At 39.2% G+C, this 22228-nt stretch overlaps 1 protein-coding gene across 1 annotated transcript in view; it reads right to left on the reverse strand.

Moving 5' to 3' along the window:
- PCNX2 (pecanex 2) overlaps positions 1–22228 on the reverse strand; it is a 154765-nt gene that overhangs the window by 80886 nt on the left and 51651 nt on the right. The window contains exons 14-19 of the mRNA XM_054280537.1: positions 21425–21535; positions 20730–20821; positions 10088–10197; positions 7825–7921; positions 1316–1408; positions 638–788 (exon numbers count right to left, since the gene is read on the reverse strand). Coding sequence (XP_054136512.1) covers positions 638–788; positions 1316–1408; positions 7825–7921; positions 10088–10197; positions 20730–20821; positions 21425–21535 — 654 coding nt within the window. The remainder of the gene's footprint in view (positions 1–637; positions 789–1315; positions 1409–7824; positions 7922–10087; positions 10198–20729; positions 20822–21424; positions 21536–22228) is intronic.

Below are 22228 nucleotides of genomic sequence, written 5' to 3' on the forward strand. Positions count from 1 at the left end.
ACGAATGCCAGATTGGCAGCGTTTTTGGGATATTAATACCTGATGGGGGAGAGTAGAGTTGATGGAGCCACTCTGTTCTCAGTAGTGGCCAGAGACAGGACAAAAGAAATGGGCACAAATTGAAAATCTATTTTCAGAAAAAAGTAGTACCAAAACAAATAAACCACCAAAAACCGCAAAACCAAAAAAAAAAGCAGAAAAAAGGGAAAAAAAACCCCACTAAAATCCACCCAAATACCACAGTTTGAAGCAACCCTTCTTACTGTAAGGATGACTGAATGCTATATCCAGAATGTTTTAAGAGTCTCGACGCTTGAAAATATTAAAAACTGGACACAGCCCTGAGCAGCCTCTTCTAGCTGACCCTGCTCTGAGCAGGGCCATCAGACTAGACAATCTCCAGACTGGCCTCAGCCCACCTGGGCAGTGGCCTGAGAAGACAATTCCTACAGGTTCACAGATTTGCTGGTGGTACAATGGAAAAACTAAAATGATCAGATATGTCTGCTACTCAAAAGCAAAAGGATAATTTATTCTCCCAGCTCTGTTACTTCTGGATTTTTTTATTTTTTTGTTCTTCAAACCAAGGCAGGCTGGAAGCCATTGCATCCACTGTTTAGAAAAGACTCTTACAAACCTCTCACTTCCCGCTGCTGGTGCTCTTTGCTTTTGAGTATGGGGTGGGAGATCCACAGCCAGGGGTGATGCTTGCGGAGCTGAGGAAGGATGTAATGTGTCACAAATCCCACTGTCCACGCTAAAGCAAACAGCACAATGCTGAGAAATGGCTGGGCCAAAGTAGAAAAAAGGAAACATAGTTATAATTTACATACAACATTGTTTTATACAAATATATGTATATATATATATATATATATTTATTTATTTATTTTAAACATTTTTTAACAGTTTCTGCAATTGCATCTTTCTGCAATTGATTTTTATTCCTATGTTCAAATTCTTGACGCTAGGTGAATATGGACTTTGACATATGTGTTTTGCACACACAATCAGCCAATTTTTTCCTCCATGATTGGAGGAAAAAAGGCAAAATGTCAGACTTATTCATTCTGTCCTCTGGGTTCCACATCATAAGAGCTGTTTAAGAAAAAAGATATCAAACAAGTAATACTGAAATTAGTACAAATATCCAGAAACTAAGTGCTTTGCAGATAGAACAGTGTTATCATGACCAGTAAATGCATTTTCACTAACTTCTCTTCCCACAGCATCTATTCTTTCCAGTTAAAGCTCCCTGTGGTTTTGCATAAGAGACATAATACCTTAGGGGAGGAAAAAAAAGATAGATACACACCCTTAGTGACAGAAACACAGTACTGGCACTGACAGCAAATGACAGAACAGCAGCTGCTGTGCAGACAATGAGATCCGATTTCAAGATTTCTTTCTGTGAAAATAATTATTTTATACACAATTAGTAAGGCAGCACTATTTTAACCAAAGTAATTACTCTGTTTTCAATTACTTACACTCTGCATTGCAATAAGGATAATCGGCATTCCCTAATACAAAAGTATTTTCTCCACTCTGCTTTGGGAAATTATTTCTCCACACTCCAGGTCTGTTGAAGTAATCACATTTAAATTCTTCATGCCTAATTTTGAATTATATTTTTAAATAACAAAGTTATAATATTGGAGAAATGAAAGCAATACATTTTAATACTGAATCTGATTCTGCTTGAGTAATAGAACTCTTTTCCATTATGACCTTCTTATTTTTGGGAATCAAAATTCTGGTTCTATTTCCTATTTTCAAGAACTAATATTTCTTATTCCCTTTCTCTTGCATTACTGAAAAAAGCCATGCTTTTCCATAATGTCTTCTAAGACACAACATTAATACTTTAATTATGTTCTAAAGTGACATGTCCCATTCCCTGATTTTCTTTATTGGAAGTCAAATTGCAGCAAGATTTTGTGGATTTTAGACAAGGCTTTTTTCCAGTATCATTGAATGATAATGAAAGGACATGTCTGCCTTTATGTAAAGCTCTGTAACCATGGTAGGAGTAACTTTGTTTCTAAAGATTGGAAATATCACTGTCTTTACAGCACATTTTTCTTGCGATTAAAATGTCATTCTCAGTAAACAAATAAACAAGATAGCTTGTGATCTGTGAGATCTTCTGAATTGTACTTCAGAGGTCACCCAAATGCTTTTGTGAGTAAATGAAAATCTTGTCTTAGATTTATGAGAAGGGCATTTAGGTTCAGCACTCAATTCTGCTGCTAAGTTACCAAATGAGAAACTATTTGTAGTTCTTGGTTTAGAAGCTGACTTATGCTTTAATTCAAAGATACCTAGAAACAACACATGAAAAGCAACACTTTTGATAGAACCAGAGGTTCATCTGACTTTCTGGTGATTGTATCTAGGTAATCTTAATGAATCTCATCAGAGAAAAAAGAAAGAAAACTAAAATGATGATGGTAGGGCAAACCTAGGAATAAAGGAGATAAAAAAGAAAGCAAGCAGAACAAGCGAAGAACAGAAGGGTTGCGAATTACCAGGGAAGCTGGTAGCAACCTCTATATTTAGGCTGCCTATCACTCCCTGTTATGAAAGATGATTCTCAGGAAAAGGTCACCTGCATCAGCACTTCCACTTACTGCAGCAGCCCTCTGAAATACAGCAGGACTAAAAAGCCTTCAGGCTCTGAAAGTACTTTTGCTTTGTTCCAGGAAACTCCAAGACAGCTTAGCTGAAATCTCAATAACCAGCATGGTCTTTGCCCTTCCTGGGCGGCTCAGGAGTATGTGCACATCTCCAGAAGAGTGGTGCTCCCTCCACTCTGAGAGCCATCCTTCTCTGGAGAGCCCTGCACTCTGCATGGGCTACATGTGCTGTGAAGGTGGGAGCAGAGTCAGGTCTTTGGAACTCCTCCTGACCACCTTTTCAAAGCACAGCCCTGCTGGCCTTGCTCCTTGGCTGTCACATTCAGCAGGAGAACCACAACATGAGGGAGCCCACAGGAAAAGCCTTCTCTTCCCTGACTAAACCTTGGCTCCCTGCCTGTCCCACAGCTCTTCTCTGTTCAGTTCTCTCACAGCTTCCTCTCACTAGCAAGCAGCAGTACTGAAAAAACACAGTCTAATAAAAATGAATAACTGAGTTATTACCAATCTATGCAATGGAAATGATTTTTTAAGCTTTCCAGATATTTTTAAAGATGCTGCATACAAAATCTATGTAAAACAGCAGTATCTGAGAAAATTAAGCAGTGTCAAATTTATATAGCACTATTTCAGTCCCTTTGTGAATACACAGCATGAAAAGTCTTGATCAAGTATCATTTTCTGCACAGCTGAATTCAACTACTCAGTAATCTAAAACAAGCTTCTAAGAACAACAAACACACTCCAATCACACTCACAAGCTCTTCTGTACAACCCAAAAGGCTTACTATTAAAATGGCTGATTTCTCTCACAATCAGATGGCTGAAAGAGCTGACACTTTAAAAACCATGTGAAATATTAAAAATTTAGCCGCAAAATCAGCAGAAGTGATAAGAATGCATATTTTTGGGGAGAGGTGGCATCCTAACTTTCCATTCCAGGCCAGATCACCACAGAGAATCTTTTCAAACATTACATTCAGAAGAGAACATATAACACAAATTATATTGCACAGGACTTCTATTTCCCATCTTTCCTTTTGCAACTGTCCTTTTAACAGTGCTCTAATAACTTTTGACAATCCTATACAAAAAAAAAGACCTATTTTTTAAGGAAATTATTATTATTCAGATATTCAACCCCAAATTTGGCAATTGCTTTCCATTTCTGGCAATACTGAGCGTGTTTAAAGTATCATATATGCCCAGGCTTGTCCTTCTATCCTTGCACTGAACTGTTTCTAAATGTAAAAATACTGCACAGCTGTGTGGCACAATGGTCCACACAGCAGCTCCCTCTTGATGTGGCCAATGCTTTCAAGCTTCTCACAAAATTCAGGCTTTTTTCTGTCTAAAACAAAGATGAGCAGTGCTTGGGACCCCCAGGAAATGGCAGTGATCTCTCTGGCTGAGAGGGAGTCACAGCTGCCCTCCAGGAGAAAACCTTGGGCATCTACCTGCTGGGGGTGGACCTGTGGCTCCTAGCCTTCCTGTGGAAGGCAGCTAGCTCCTGGAAACCATGTGCCCACTTTAGACCCAACTAAAGCAAGATTTTGGGTATCATTCCCAAGACAAGGAACTTCTGAGCTGAGTACTGAATAGCTCTATAGCATAATGCTTGAGCCCTTCACTGCAATTGGTCCAAAAATGTAAAAGTTAAGCTCTCTTCACAGTTCAAATCTGTCCAGTGAGAGACCCTCACTATAGTGGGTTTGGGCTGAAAGCCATTCTACACTCTCCATTTTACACTCAAGGTGGAAAAAAAAGTAACACCAAACCAACATTGCCACCTTTGATGCCTTGGGGACTTCACAAGCAGAATATATTAGAGTGGCACTTTTTGTTTTAATTATTATCACAGAATCATAGATTTGTTTATGTGGAAAAGATCTTTAAAATTATCAAGTCCAACCATTATTTTCAATTAAATTTTTGGACCTTTGTACAAACCCTTTTACTAGCTATCTAAATGTTGGTACTAAAGACCAGGAAGGAACCTTGAGTTTGAATGTAACACATTATCACCCTCAGGCCACTGCTTAATCTAGTAATCAGCCATGTGGATGCCTACAGAAATTAATTATAATGGTAGGAAGCTCCATTCTCAAAGTTGAATGGTCAATTATCAATCACAGCTGCTTCATAATTCAGGCTTCCAAAGCTGGCAATTCTTACACAGCTATTCAAGGAAAGGAAAAGGGTAAAAAGTCATGTAATCAAACATTAGAGATGCTGTATTTATTACCCCTAACATCAAAGCAAAGCCATCCTGAAAACAACACATTAATTTTCAATATTAACCTTGTTTGCTTTCAGCTGCTTGAGAAAGTGATTTGGTTCTGTATGCCTCTGGCTTTCTGATTAAAATGGGTCTTATTTAAATGGTGTCTTGTAGACCACATGTCACCAAGGCAAGGCTGGCTTGGGCTGCATCCTGCCATCTCTTGCCACTGACAGGGGGTAGGAATACTCTCCTCGCAGGGAAGCACTTCAAGAAAAAATGAGCTGCCATAATGAAACCTCTTCTGAATACTGATATATTGTTTCACCCAGCTGCTGAACAGTTTGAAGATCCCCTTACAAAACTTCTGGAAATTAGTTTAAATTGGCTTTGAAGAGTCAGCCGAGTTCTACATCCTGAACATGACTGCTATTGCTGAAGCAAGTCAGCAGGGACTATGGCTTGATTGTGCTCCTTGGATTCGATGCACGTGCATTTTCTCCTGCCTCAGTTCTTCCCTACCTGCCCTATTAGCACTACACTGGTGAGATAGCAGTGGGAGTCTCCTTGGTGTTTAACTGAGACAGAGGTACCAGGTAACATAGGGGTTAGACAAAGAGCCCACATTCATCAGAAATTGCTCTCTCTCTCTCTTAGCTAATTTCTTCCAAATTAGCACTGCTAAACATAAGCAAACACTTTGGCTCACAATTTTTATACAGATTGAAGGAAGCCCAGATAGAGGGAAAAAAATGAAGGCAAAGAACTAGCAAGCTCCAGCAACACTGAGGGAAAGCAGCCTCTGCCTCGCAGCACCAGCAGCAGCATGGAGTATCAAATGTACAGAGCAGAAAAGCGCCAATTCTCAAATCCAGGTATTTCCTGGAGAGCAAAGGTGCCAGGAAGCCCACTTAATTAATCCTAAAAGTGTCACAAAAAGAAAAAGTGCGACAGGAATGAAACATTGTGAAGAGAAGAACTGAAGTCCTGTGTCTGGCAAATCCCAGTGCAGTTATCCCCATATTTCTGCACCTTCCACCCCATTGGCTCAAGGGCCCAAGTGCAGCTGTGCAGCGTTAGTGTAAGACAGCAGATCCCTGTCCATGTCACTGATATAAAAATTGTCAGAGTCTGCAGAATTACTTCATTTTGAAAATACAGCCCAGGATCTTAGATGCAGATTTTTTCCACTATTTTTGGGGTTTATTTTCAATATTTTAAAGCCTTGCTCAAGGTTTCCCTCTGCAATGTGAAATAAAACCAGTTAAGTGGACAGCTGCAGTAACTGCTTCAGTCCCTGGGCTGAGCTCCATCTGCAGAACAGATTACATCAGACTCTGTATTCCTCCAAGAAAGGCACTATCAGCAAAAGACAGAACTACAGGAGCATGAGAAGCTTTCCATTACATCTGCCATACAGTCCCTGTGTACAAGAACAGAATGTCAATGAACCACAGCAATAACCTACACACCACAAATACCACAGAATACAGCAAAATTCTAACAAAAATACTTCATGTTTTTTACTCTGTTTCTAGATGCACACTCATAGTCCAGTATCAATTGTTGCAAACAGTTTAGTTTGCAAGAAACTATAGCTCAATACAAGCAACAAGAAATCTCTAATAGGGCCTACATAAGAAATTAATCTTATGTAGGCTCTATTAGAGGAAGCAGTTTAAAATAAGATTAGACATGGCAAAAATGACAATCTAAGCAGCAGCTTAGAAAAGTGGAAAACATTGGTAGTGTAGGATCAATGCATATGCTGAATGTAGGCTGTGCAACACCTTATAAAATGCCTAAGAAATGATTCAAGACGCACATGAGAGATGCATCCCTTTGAAGGGACATCTGGAGGCCAGTAGGAACTACGGACTCCCAGGTCATGTCTAAGGGTCAAAAAACCCACTCTATCTTCCAGAGACTCTTTGATTGCTCCTGGATTTCAGAGAGCACTCAGAAGTTTAGGAATAGCTGCCTAGGTTGCAAATGCTCAGATGTGCAGGCACTGGGGATGTGGTCAGGAGGAAGAGCTGTCTGACAGCCAGGAAGCAGGACAGCTCACATGACTAATAAATGTCAAACACCCCTTAGCATTTCTGGAAATCTGATGATCTTCCCACATGAATGCCTTAGCAGATCAACCTCCCCTGGGTAACAGCAAACATTTTTTTAATATAAAAAGACACAAAAAGGAAGATGGGTCACTTCACGATGTTTATGCTGAAGTGAGAAATAAGCTGACACAAACTTACAGCTTCCTGCCAGACAGTAGTAAATAAACAGCCTGCCAAGCAAAGAAGAGATGATGAGATGGCAATGCCTGGCACCAGGCATGTACCTCCCTCTCCCATACTATCCCAGTTTCATGTGCTTCTTCCACCTCTAGGTGCCAAGTCTGACAGTGCGCTCCACTTGGCTCAGCTGGGGTGGACGGCACACAGTCAAGAGTATATCCTGGCACAGAAAAGGCCTTCCTGAAAAACTGGTAGCCCTACCCATAGAAAAATAAAGAATAAGGGCTGTTTTAAACACATGTAATTTTGTGGACCAAATCCTGCTCCTCTGCAGCACACACAGAGAGTCTGACAGGACTGCTCACCTTTTTGAGTTGAACAATCCAGCCTACCTTGGACACACCAGATTGCCAGACTGCAACTCAGTGCACAGAACCTGCAATAGTTCTCTGTGTACTAGGATGAGAGATGCACCACTCCCCAAGCTCTAGGAGTGCACTTCCCACGGACTATATTAAAGAATCAATGTGGCAGAGACCTTCAAAGGAGCCCTTCAGAAAATAAAATGGCATGTACCCCCTTCTCACTGCTGGCCGCACTTTAAAGATGATCTATGTGTGCTTTAATTATTTAAATTACTAGATTACAATATTTACAAGGTTCCTCAGTGGGCAAAATGAATGAGAGAGCTTTAAACAGAAATTAATGAAAGAAAAAGCCTTACCACTGATTCTCTCATTTTTTCTGGGAGTGGATCTTCTGATGAATCTTCAAATCGCTGGCGTAGATAGTGAGGGACGTATTTACACTGAATAAGGGACCTGTTTTAAAAAAAATTCCTAATTAGGATACTTTGGAACATGTGAGGCAGATATAAATATTCCTGAAGGACAGAAGAGGAACAACAGCCTCAAATTTCCTTTTTCATATATACATTGGCATTCTTATCTCTGTTCAGCTGGAGATTGACACAAACCAGCTGTACCTGTGATCAGGGCAGAAATTCCTCATCAGAATCCTGAGGAGTCTCAGCAGCCCAATCAATGCTGACATTTAGAGGAATGAGCAGAGAGGGTACTGTTGAATTTATGACTCTTAGTTCTGTTTCAGCTAAGCTGAAACCAATATGAGAGCTATTTAGACCCATGTTAAAATGGCTAAGGAGGCCAGTTTTGTAGAAACTGTATATTAATTCTCTCTTTGAGATTTATGTGCTACCTCCTCATCCATATTGAATTTTATGCCATAGGCCATACCTTAAATACTTTTTCCAATCTCCTTAACTTACTTAAAAGAGGTTCAGAGCTGTTTAGAGAAAAAAATCTTAAATCTCTTTTTTTAAGGATGATGAATTTTTACAATTGCACAATAAACATTTGAAGTTGTTGAACATGTATTCTTAATTTTAGATTTTTAGGAACCATTTCAGTTCCTGAAGATTTCATTGCAAATGTTATGAAATTGCTAGCTAGATGTTAAAGTTAAAATGCATTTAATAGTTTAAGATTACTTCCTTAAAACAAAAATTTGAAAGAAGAAAAGTTTCTGTTTTATTAAAGAGGTTCATGAACTGGTGTGTCCTTTCTGGAAAGTGGGAGAAAAGGATACATTGAAATTACTTCAAAATTGAAAGAACTCACAATTTCATGCTGATTTGCAATTTACCTGTGTACATTTTACTCCAAGGCTAAGAACTGTCCCTAATACATTGCTTTATTTCCTTCCATACTCCATAATTTCCATACTGTAATAACCTAAAAACTACACACCATCCACACAAAGCTTGATCCAGGTCTGCCTGACACCCATGTCTCACTCAGTAGGCTGTGGGTAAAGTTCATGGCAAGTCATGCAAGCAGTTCTTGCTGCTTTGCCACATCAGCACCAAGTAATGTATAAATGTCAGATTCCCTGAATTTTTTGGATGGTAAAGTATTCCTTGACTCTTCAGTAAGATTTACTGGGATGACAATTTCCTACTAGTGCTTTATATCTTTTCCTTCCTCATCAAGGTTGTTCTGCTTTTTCCAAGTTTCTCTGCTAAACCAGAATCCTGAATGGCCTAAAAAGCTCTCCACTTCCCCCTTCTCTCTTCTGCATTGCAGAATTGTGCATAATGAGCCTTGAGCCTCACCTCATGAATCAAAGGAGAGAACTCTCTGTGAGAGAACTTCCCACAGGTCCTCTGCACTCTCCTAGGACAAAACTGAGCTGTGAAGAAGAATTCCAAATGGCATGGTGATACTGGTGGCACAAAACCCACTTGTTTGCTAAGCCCCACAGCCATAGATGTAATAGCCCAGCTGCCTGCTGACCCCCACAGCCCCTATAACACCCATATATCACACTTTCCTCACTGGGAAATTCACATTTGCTGCCCCTGAGCTAAGGATCTATTGGGTCTCTCTCTCACACATCACCTCAACATGCAGATCACAATGTTGGGACTTCTCCTCTTAATCTCCCTTGTTTGCAGCGTCAGCTCTTAGCATACACTTCCTCTCCTCAGTTACCTCTAGCAGACTGTGTCAGAGAACAAAAGGAAGGATGAAACCTCAAACTGAGAGGCATAGCCTACTGAAGTAATCCTCAGCAAGAGTTGGAATTCAGCCATCTTCCCAGCACATTAAATGTTGCTTCTACTGGTCCCAGTGCTAACCAATGCACATTCTGCAACTCCAGTTGCCTGAACCTCCCTCAACTAAATCACTGTCCTCCAACCTGGCAAGCATACAACCTCCTAGAGGGGAAAAATCTGCTTCAGAGATTTTGGATAGCGCTGCTTAAAGAACACCAGCCCTGCTGATGATCTGACTGCAGCACTTCATTCATATACAGGACTGATACCAACCATGCAGACATGGTGAGGAATTTCACCTCACCACAGTACTTTCAGGAGGCAAGCCTGGTGGTTCTGAAACCCAGGCATCACTCTGGCTGTGTGCTGTAAGGAGTAATCAGCAAAAAAACATTTACAGGCAACTTACATCAGCACAGATGGGTCACTGCTTTGTCTGCTGAGGTGATAAGAAAGTGCAACTAGCAGACCACAGAAAGCAGAAAACAGTGCTGGAATGTGCTGTGCATCCCAGGGTTCCTGAGAGGATGACAGAAAGCAAAGTTAGGAATGAGGAACTTAAAAAGCCAAAATAAGTAGGTTAAGCCATACATCATACACACAATGTTACATGCACAACATCTACATTTGTACACCATCTACCACAGACTAAAAATCCTTTTTCATATCAAAGATTATTACTGTGAAAAAACCTTGCAATTAAAGGCATGTCTTGTGGTCCTGTTGTGCAACTCTCCTATAATCAGCAATTAGCTAGGAAACCACATGAAAGGCAGGTTTTCTTTCCTCTTCAATGAAACATTAGAGGAAAATTCTCATTAAAATGAAATCCGAGTGAAATCAACAGCAGTGCATTTATCTATACACTAAATTGATACACTGATACTTGACCTATAGCCAGACTGCAACTAACAAATGACAATATCACGTAGATCAGGCAGTGGGGTTTCTTTCAGGCATCTTTCTGTTGCCTTGTGCATTCCATCCAGGCCCTGCCTGGATGCTAACACAGCAGAGAAGGGAGAGCACTGGCCCCCGTGTGTGCCACCCCCAAGGAGGGAAACAAGAGACAACTGGCACACCCGCCAGCGCGCCCGGGATACAACTGAGATGAGAAACTCTCTCCAGGTGACCCTAACAGCTAAAACTGCTAGAATGAGTAAGAGAAAGAACATAAAGCTTAAGGAACACTTATAAAGATTATCTGTGACATCCTCAGGTACAAATTATGGATCCTAAGACATACTTGTGAGTCCTATTTGTGAAGAAAACAAATTTCATCTGTGAAGGACAAAGAAACTTGGAACAAATCCATTTCACTTACTAATCGCATTCCTTGCCTCCACAGAAATTCTGCCTGATCAACCAAATGTGAACTCATCAGAGCACTTTCATAACAGGTTTTGAGAAGCAATGCTTGCAGGATCTGTGAAACTTCAGGCTAGTGTGAACAAGACTTCTGCACAGTTATCTCTTGCTTTGGAAACTTTAAAGTTAGTACAGCACCAATGTTTTCAGAGGATTAAATAGGTTTATTAGTCTTATTTTGCTCAGTTCTATGATGCTTTCTCAGCATGTTAGGAAGCACTCAATTTCTTTCAGGTGCAATGAATACCTAAGAAAAACTAATTTTAAATGTCAAACATCTAACCCATTGCAGCATGGAATTCTGCAATTTAACTCTGAAATTCCTTGTTATCCTAAGAGTAGTACCAAAAAAGTGAAAATTTAATTCCAAGAGTCATCTTCCCCTCATCATACTACTGAAAATCACAAAGATAAAAGACAGAAGAGCCTGATTCTATCAAACAATCCTACCCAAAACAGTAATTACAAACAAAAGAGAGATTCACACGACATTACTGAAAGAACCCAGTACCATTTATTTGACAATTTAAGCTTTACCATACAATCCTACTCTTCATTTCACTGTTTCCAGTTTTGGGGCCAAATATATTTTCAGTTAGCTTTTCCCATGCTTAGTCTTCTGTCACGATCAATTCATATTCTTCAAAACACTGAAGAAAATGGCTGAATCACAGCCTACCCAAACATCCTCTGCATTTTTAGGGCAACACAACCTTGTACAGATCCCCCAGCAGCTTCTAGTATATGACTGGCCCTTTGCTCTGCAATGTCTTTTGAAAGCAAAATACTATCAAGAATTGAGCAATATTCCTGATACTGAAATTTATCAGAAGGCAGTTTGAAAAATTATTCCACCCTTTTTCTCCTATAAAGCCATTCACAGTTGAATCCCCACATTAATGTCTCAGGAATTCTATTTCCATATTTTCTGCATATTACACATAGCTTCTGCATTTGTCTGGTCTGTGCTCCATTTCCAAACTGTCATTGTCCCCTCAAAACTCAGACATCAGGGAGCCAGGAAAGCAGGTAGGACAGGCATCAATATTCACTATGTGCCTAGAGAACAGGATTTTCTAGAAAGATGCTACACAATGTTGTGGAAAAGATGAGAATGAACAAAGGTGTCATTTCTCCAGTATCAGTGTGATGTACCCTCTTCCATTTTGTCATTTTCCTCCCCCACAAATGATGCCTGATAGCTTTAAATTTAAAAAATGAAAACCAAATAATATAGTTGATAATTGAACAATGATTCTTCTCAGTGGGAAAACAGGGCTGACAGGTTTTACTCTTGGAAGCTGGTATTATCTGTCATATGAGACAGGGACTTTCACTTCCTAGGCTACCTCATGGGGTTGAGGTGACACGTAGTCCTTTCATATATGGTTTTGGCTCCAATGCAGATACTCACAGAGTCATTTTTAAAACAAGTGAAACAGACTTACAGGGTTAAGTATGAAAGCCATGAGTTACAACAGACCAGTGGTGGAAGATGGGCGTTCCATTCCACCCACAGAATTGCCTAATTCCAAAACAATCCCCTAGAAGGGGAGATAAAGGTGTCTTTGAACTTATGAGCCTTTTAGCACTGCTAGAGGTGGGTAGGCAAATGTATTTTTAAAAAGTAGTGCTAGTAGTTTTCTGTTCTACATTATTTATCCTTTCTACTTCTTTCTTCTCCTAAAAAACCCGCATCAAACACACTTATCTTTCAAAGATATGCTCAAATAAATCATATATTCTACTCCAGAGACAAAAAGTGCTCTGAGCAGAGAACCAAGTATGCTAAGTAGAAATTCTTGTTACTTTTTCTATTGTTTTTTTTTTTTTTAATTTTTTTATTTCAGAGTGTTCCTCGCAACAGTGATTTTGCAGATTGCTGCAGTGATAGCATCACTGAAGGTGAAGGCAGTGGCATAGTGGCCGGGTTTTTAAACATGGAGACAAACTCCAGTTGGTCTTCATACACGTGGTTTTCCACTCTCATGATTTCATCACTATTTACAGAGTCAGAGAATATTTTGGGTTGGAATGGACCTTTAAAAGTCACGTAGCCCCTTGTGCAATTCAATCCAACTTTCTTGGCTCTTTCTCCTTACCCCCACACTGCTGCCTTATCACAGATCTGTGCCATTGCTTCAAGGAACACACATCAAGGAATAAGCAGGAAGGGCTGATGGCCAACCATCCCAGACGTGTGATGGTAAAGATGGAAATAAATACTATCACCCTATTTCTGAAGATCTAAACCACTGATTTTCTGAAAGAGATCATTAAAGGGAGCCCCCTTCACCCCCCAAAATATGGGAAAATAGTTAGGACTTTTTCTCTACAAGGCTAACTATAGGCTCAACACATATTGCCATGGATACTCCTTTTCAGTAAACACTAATATAACAACCAAAATATGTGAATTACTGAGCTTCATGTTATACAGAACTTAGGCAAGTTCTAGGAAGAGATGCCCACCAACCTTATCTTCCCATCATCCATGGAAAACAAAGCATTACTTTCCCAGATGATCTCCAAAAACACGACAAGTGATAAGTTACCAGAATACAGGTATCACTGCCCACTCTAAGTAACATTGGCCCTCTTCCTCTAAAATTGCTGCTATCTTGGACTGTGTTTTCATTGCTGAAGTTTAAAATTCATAAAGACTGGACTGATGCAGGGGTGTCCATGTGTGTCCACACACAGCACCTGACACAACAGATCCCAGTCTGTGACTGGAATGCCTTGGCTAAAAAGCAAGATGAGCAGCAGCTTCAGGCAGGAAGCATGGATACTCCTGTTTCACATAATGGTGAGTTTATCCTAAAGAAACAGTGCAGATTTCTACATTCCTGTACAGTGACTGACAGTGAGAGCTACCCTGGGCCATGTTAGATTCTACAGGCCTAATTCCTTTTTTCTGGAAAATAAGTTATTATACACAGAAACCTAAGACCATAACTATTGAAGTTATGTCTACAGTGCAAGACTTGACTATGGTTGCAAACTTCACTTACTGAAAGGCATGGTATCTAGGAATACTCTCCAAAATTAACACCCCTAATAGCTCTTGCTTGAAGCTCAGTGTTTCTAAATCAGAAAAAAAAAAAAAAAAGCCTCCAAAACCTCCAAAAGGACTGAGAGTATTCTTTGCAGCTGAAATAAAGCTATCCAATAATATACTTCTATTTTTGGTCACTTACCTATACAGGAATTCTCTGTACACATAAGCCCATTCACTGCTATCTAGAAATTTATTTGGGCAATCTTAGCAGATTGAAGGAGATGTATTCTTGCAACTCTTTCCCACCATAAACCTCTAAGACAAATATTTCAAAATTATTAGTACACAGATGAAGACTGCATCACTGAAGACGGAAAGCAAGGAGCACTGTTATTCTGATTAATGAGATTAAAACTCATTAAACAAACCAAACTACATCAATGTGAGCTGAGAACAGTTTAAAATCTGCACAGGATTTTTAGTAACTGTCCATTGAAGCAATAAACAAGCCACCAGAAAGTACTCTCTTCAGGTATGAGGTAATGGAAACTATCTAACTTTTATTTCAAAAATATACACTTACACAGAACTGGAAAAAGCTGGTGTGCCACATATTAATACATTCACATCAGTTAAATTTTTCTGACCCAAGTCCAAAAATCTGATTTTTTTTTTCAGACTGATTAAGACAAATTGCAAGTTCCATACAAAAGAAAGAAAAAAAAGAAAAAAGAAATTATCCGGATGACAAGTACTTAACTGGTTCTGGATACATTTCAAATCCAAACTAACTGATATGAACAGAAGGCAGAAGACAAGGACTGACTGATTCCAGAAACATTCAGGGATGTGCTCTTCTGCCCCATGGCAAAACCCTGGAACACTGGAATGCTAAAGACTGATATCAGGATGGCTGAATTCCAGACCAAATATTTGTAAAAAAGTAGCAGGGCATACCTGACTTTTTTTAAAAACATCTCTTAAATATTTGGGCACAGACCACCAAACAGATGGAGCAGGAGACAAAAATCAGTACATCATGAAATTCTAGTCAAGTGAAAAAGATGGCACAGAAATTCCCATGTCTCCGATCTGATGGATGTAATATCTGAAAAATAAAAACACCTCTTCCTGGAAAAAGAAAAAACCCTTTCGTATATCAAAGCTAAGGTAGCTATTAGAGCTGCCAATTTCTGTTCAAGATCACAGGATTGAAGATGAGATCAAAAATAAAGCCTGGCTGAAGTGAACTCAGGTTATGTTAAACTAAGCTCAGTTACCCAAGAGCTTGAAAAAAATAGTGAGCTGAAAAATTGCTGCTATTGGATGCAAGAATCCAAGGAATGAACAAAAGAGCTGATAAAACCATGCCTAGGATTTAGAGCTTTGCAGTACACAAAAGTAAATGAAAGTTCATAAAGGACCTGGAAAGAACTGGATAAAGAGTGATGATATCATTAAACAGAGGTCTGGGAGATAAAGAATTTTCTAAGCAAGCAGGAGAAACTCAGGTTTTTGCACATCAGAATCTAAGGCATTTACCTACATCCTTGCCTGAAATCAGGTTTACAGTATTGTTATATGCAAGGCTGGACAAGCAGCTGCTGTCCTATTGCTCATGATACAAATGTGTCGTGGCTAAGGTTTATGAAGAGATGCTCTACAGCACCTCAAAGCTGTAACCAAATCATCTTGGCATCACTGGGATAGCACTACAGAAATCTGTCCATGTGACTTCACATCATCACCACCACAGGGAACAACTTATGCACCAGCCAGGGCAGACAGACCTGTAAACCCGCTCCACTCACAACACGCTGCTTTCACTGACAGCAGTGACAAATAGTGTCCTGCCCATCAGTCCTCAAGGCCTCAAATACAGACAGAGACCTGCTATTTTGTGCTCATGGTTTTTATGGAGAAATTATCTGTTCTAATTTCAGATGCATTACTCTGTACTTCCTACTGTGAACAATTTTGGGTTTCTTTTTTATATGACAGCTTTACAGAAAATGAAAACTGATCATCCCAGCAGTAGCACCATGAGAGGAGGTCCTGACAAGCTGCAGACCCACAGTTCCTCCACACCAATATCAAGCAAGGGCAAAGCTGTTCAGGAGCACTATGAGAAAGGGAGCCATTGCCTGGCCACAGCAGCTGGGACTCATTTGCTTCCCAGTCATCTCTGAAGAATACATTCCTTTTTCTTCTCCAAGTGTCCAAGTCACACAGCACACACAGGTATCATCGTCTTGCAAAGAGTTTGTGCCTGCCCTGGTGACAGTCTGTCATTTATTTTAGTTGAGTGAAAGTGCACATTTGGCCATGTAAAAAACACCCCAGGTTGCCAGGTGAGCAGTGTGCAGCCGCTCCCCAGAACATGTCATGTGCTTCTGATCAAGGTCTGTGATGGGACATGACAGCAGCCTGACACCTGACCCAATCCACACCCTCACTGTTCACACAGGACTACAGATGTGTCCATCCTCTTTTTGGTGCTATGTGCATTTTAGCCAGGAGAGAGAAATATTTCTGGTCATGTGGTGGCAAAGGCACTGCAAGGTCATTCAGAAAGAGTGACAGGGCCAGACGAACCTGTTGGACATGCCAGACATTGTCTACAGGTCACAGGATGAACTCTCAACTGAGAATACTGTATAATAATTTTCCTCTGGCAACTTACCTGAATGAAAACTCATGAGAATTATTAAGTTAAACTGGAAAGTTAAACTTATGTTAAATAATGCATTTATACCACAGCTGCTTTTCCATACAGGGTCTCAGTTGGTCTTGTACAACATAATTCAACAAAATCAGCAAAAATCAGTCTGGACAAGGCACAGGCTTCAGCACAGGCCTGTTAGTCTCAGTTTTCAGAGCTTATATTCACATGCTGAAAGGTACCTTGAGTACTTACACTGTTCTGTGGACATACCCCAAAACAATTCCTACTTCCTATTTTTCTAAAACTGAAGTTCTAGAGCAAACAATTAATCACTATGAATTTGCTATTCAAAATTAATTTCAAAATCTGAGCACAACTAAATCAAACTATTGTATGTATATATAGCTTATGGTCTAAAAAAGAACAAGAAAAACTCACTTAAGAACACAGGTTAATTATAAAATAAAAATTGGTTTTATTTTAATAAAAAAGGAAAGTAATAGGGTAAATCAATTATTCTTCCAATTAACTTCTTCAGGAGTAATATATTTCCTTTCAGAATAATTAATGTACAGAGAGAAAGTGGGTTAGACTATTTCACCCTGCAAGAATATAACTGGAACACAAGAACCACTTAAGGAAGGAGAGAATCAAGCCTGATACCACTGGAATGTTCTTCAGGCTGGGCATTTGATGTGAGCAATTGTTCACCAGTAAATAGCACAAAATCACTTAGAGATCCATTCTCCTCTGCAATATATTTCAGGAAATAGAACTCTTGGCAGTTACACCTGCTGAGCTATAAGATGTTCTGCCAATAAATAGAGTTGACATTTGAGGATGCTACATTTCAGCCAAAACAACATGCTTTGCAACCCAGAAGTCCTCTGCCAAATAGAATCTATCATGTTTCCCTGCCCTGAAAAATTTTGATTATGGTGATTTTTATTTTTTTTTGACCTCCATAAATATTGAAAATTTTTCACTGTTGGTTTTGGCAAACTGATCAAAATGAATAGAGTAAAATAAGAATTAAAAAAAAAGAGCTATGAAGTGCAAGTATAGAAGAGATATTCCTTCTAGCTTAAAGAAAAACATGTTACCAACTGTTGTGCAAACACCTCAGTGAAACATACTACAGCATTTGCTCAGTTTTGAATTAAACTCTACAATTTCTAGCACACCAAAAGTTAAAATCTTCACATTGATTAAGACCATAAATTGCTGCTCACTACTTATCAAAAACAGCTTGAGTTACTTACAGAGGTATTAGACCACCTTTCACAGTGTGCCCTATTCAGGATCAGATTAAGCCCATTCCTACTCTTCCTCCATCAACCAAATAATCATTCTCTTGCAACATTACAAAAATCAGCTCAAAATAAAAATCTCTGGACATGACTGAAGAGCAAGGAGGTTCAACACAAGTGTTTATTTCATAACTTCTAGAATAAAAAATGTATGAAATTTCAAGCACCCCAGTAGACTGAGATTATGAGCTGAAGCAAGAGGAATCATCTTTACAAGCTTTAAATTAACCTTCTCAGAAGTGCCTTTACTGGAACAGTGCCATTAAAATTCAAATTAACTCTAACTTCTGTGTGAACAGAAAGTCTGAACTTAATATTAGTAATTTACAACAGATATCTTGTAAATCTTTCACAGCACTCAACTTCAGGGTAGCATTAAAAGCATATTTCTAAGCAGTTTGAAGCCTAATCCACAAGGAGATTGCTTATCTACAAAGCCACCTGCATGCTGTAATTTAAAGAATTATGCTGAGAAAAGAGTATGTAGACTATTTTAAGTGGCTTTTTTCCCCTACTGTTTACAAAAACCATTTTTGAAGTATCCATAACACAACTTCCCTACCCTCAACTAGTGAATTGCCATCTGCTAATCTTAGGAAGAAAAAAGAAAAAAAAATAATATAATTCTCCAGGTATTAGCCTGTATAACAGTAATTTAACTCCTGCCTTCCATGCACTCTTTTCATTTTTATCATTGTTTCTCATCCCCATTATGCATTTTCTCCTTCTGTCCATCCTTAAGAAAAGCCTCCTTCTCCATCTCAGCTGCCAGTTTCTGAATTGTTAATACAGCCAGAAAACAGCAGTATGGGGACTGGCTACTTTTGCAGGAAACTGCACAAGCAGCAGTTAAACTTTTAGCATCAATCACACAGCTGGGTCAGCTCTGACCAACACAACTGATAAAGTGGGTGAGCCAGGTGACAGGAGATTCCCTGGGAGAACACCACAGGTTCAAAGACATTTAATTTCAAGTGTCTTAACACAGCAGCTGAGTTGCTGTAATTTATTTTGTAAGGACTCAAGCTGCCAAATGTGTTTAACACATTTTACCTTACTGTTGGGAGTGGTCAAGAACACACAGCCAGCTCTGATCATCTGCAGGTAATCATTAAGGCATTATAAATGTCCTTCTTTGATTTAAGGCTTCTATTGAAAATTTCAAGTAAAAAATTATTGAAAGCCACTATAGAAATGGTGATGTTCCTAAAAGAATTCCCTTAAAGGAACACCTGACTGCCCCTCTCATCTGTGTAAATTGCCAGCCTGGGTGCTGGCATGATACAGCCTTGGCAGCTGCAGAAGCTCATATTGGGTTCTCTGTGTGTGCTGTGCATGTGCCACCACAAAGCTTCCTCTGACATGTGCCCACAAGATGTCAAGGGCAGCCTGTCAGCCACAGCACATCTTGCTGCACCCCTGCATGGACACTGACAGCATCCAGCCCTCCATGAAACGCTGCCAAAAGGCTGGGCCCTTACAGGATAAATTTTCTTACAAGTCTAACATGAAATACTGGTCTTGCTGTGTTCACTGGGAATTTTACAGCGGACTTGAAGGCAGCCAAAAATTCATTGCCATTTTTTAAGTATCCCATGCAGAGGACATAGGCACATTAAAATAAAATTTTAAAAAAATTTAAAGCTTTAGATTGAATATTGCCCAAAACTGGGCACCACTGGCAAGGGAACCAGTCCTATATCAGCATAGAAAGCTGTGGCACACCTGCATCCTGAGCACCATACACAACTGTCTCTCCACATGTGAAGTTAACAGCAGAGCAAGGGAAGGCACAGAGCACGGTCAGTAACTTGGCTACCTCTGAGAAAGCAGCTGCTTTACAGGGAGACACAAGAAAGGCTGGGACTCTTCAGTTTAAAGACATGGCTGAGGGGCATATATCTGATGCCTGCAAAACTATAATGGCAGCAGATGAAAAGAATGCAGACCAGGTTTTCCACAAATCCTACAATACGAGGCATCAGGAAGACCTGGTGAAATTAGCATATCAGCTTAAAACCAATGAAGGACAGCATTGCTTGGCACAGAGTCTAGAATTTCACAGTGAACATCTAGAATTTGCTGGCACAAAGTTGTGGACTCAGAGAGGACCAACACATTCAGGAAGGGAATTGACAAATTCACAGACACCAAATTATAAGCACACTCTCCAACATCCCTAGTCTAACAATTGTGGGATATTAGAGAAAAAAGTGGCAAAACCAGTGATCTGGCTAGAATTAAATTCCTAAATTGCATTTCCCTGTGGATGCAGACACATTACTTACTTAGATGGTCCACTGGTTGCTCAACATTTAAGTTCTTAGGCATATTGCTATGAAGCAACAGCAAAAACCTTACTGGGAATTATGAGCAAATTTGGCCTGGCTATGCAGGTCAACAGAGTCTGCAGCTTTTTAAGTCAAGGCTGCTGTTTATGTTTGCAGAGAAAATTCAGTGGATTATTTCACACTGATACATATAAGAGGCAAATAATCACAGGTACTAGAGACACGTTTACTTAAGAATTTCTGCTACAGTTTTGGTCTATTTCAGTGTAACTAACATGCAGAAACTGAAGCATGGCTTGCAAAGCTTATTTTGGTAAGCAACGACAATGTAGGACCAAACAATACTAGTCTCCCTAGATTACATCAATTTCCAGCTTGAAATTTTGCATTGTTCCAGTGCTGTTTTTCTGGCTTACCTTCACTGCACTGAAGCAGAAGGCATAGAGGACAATCAGAACAACAAAGCTGCGGGAAATGCTGTACAATGCAGACACAAACCCAGCAGCAGCTGAAATAGAGACATGTGGTAAGTGGGAAGAAAGAGGAACTTTATTTCTGACCCAAACTAAGATGACAGTGTAGATGCATCTCAGTCCTCCCAGCTACTTAAGCTATAATGAAAAACAACAAAAAAAAAAAAAAAAAAACCCAAAAAAAACAAACCACTACCAACAAAAAATCTTGATGCTTCATCTCTCAAGGGCCTTCTTTAATCTCTGACTGAAATAACACAAAAAATTTATCACACATCAAGATTCTTGTCAATATGCCTTTCTGTGGAAAAATGCAAACTTTTTTTTCTAGATATTAACAAAAAAATAAAGTTAAAGGTGTTCTTTTTAAATAAATATAGTAAAGATTCACATCACATATGGCAGGGAAGAGCTCTTTGATATCAACCATAATTTGCAACCTATAGTTTTAAAAACCTGTATACAATTTTTCAAAAGCAAAAAGAAATCTAATCAAGTGGGCCTTATAAGTATTCACCCCACTGTTAGATGAATTGTATTATATGTTTGAACTTTAAAATGCACTGTGCTATGTAACATGCAATAATATATTCTAGTTTTAGGTTGTAAGCCCAGAAAGATGGCAGATGGCTACTTACCAGAACCACCAAAAAGCAACATATCTATTTGTTCCAAAAGATATATGCAGAAGGTATTGATTTGAGGGAAAAGTCCAAGAAGAGAAATTGCAGGAAAACAATATAAAAACACTAAGGGAAAAAAAAAAAAGAAGTATTTTAGAACACAGCCATACATCCAATGTATGGAAAATAAAGAAATATGCATGACAGCAGAATAAGAAATTGTCGCAATAAATTCTGAAAATTATTCAAGCGAGCATACCTTAACCTTACCAGCAATGATTACACTTTCCTCCTCATGTATTCAAGATAAATAATGCCATTTTACAAGTAAGAAACTAAAACTCAGAGTTAATCTTAAGATTGATTTTGGACAAAAACGGTGGCAGAAAAAAGAGCATTGAATAGCCTCCTTACTGTTTTTCAAATACTTTCAAGCTTAATATTTGTTCCTTTCAAAGTAGAGAAATTTTAATTTGCAGACTTTGGAACTTCTTCCTTGAATCTGAGATAGCTCAAGAACAGCTACAATAATTCAATAAAGACAAACAAAAAATAAATTAATGGCTAAGATCTGAAATGTCTTGGCTATCACAGTATTCTTCCTCTCCCAGCAATCAAGAGCAGACACTTATAGCAGCCCCTAAAAATGGGAGAAACCTACAGTGAAGTTTCCCCCAGTATTCCACCTGCTTCCAGCAGAATGGACTTTAACTTCACAGTAGTGAAAGAACATTAAAAACAGGAAAGAAACTCAGGGGTAAGATCCAGTCTTACAGCTTTAGAAACCCTCTTTCTGAACAGAAATGCTAATTTTAATGC

This window comes from Melozone crissalis, unplaced genomic scaffold (genome assembly GCF_028551555.1).
Source record: "Melozone crissalis strain CALT ecotype California unplaced genomic scaffold, PUWL_Pcris_2 ptg000027l_1, whole genome shotgun sequence".
Lineage (NCBI taxonomy): Eukaryota > Metazoa > Chordata > Aves > Passeriformes > Passerellidae > Melozone > Melozone crissalis.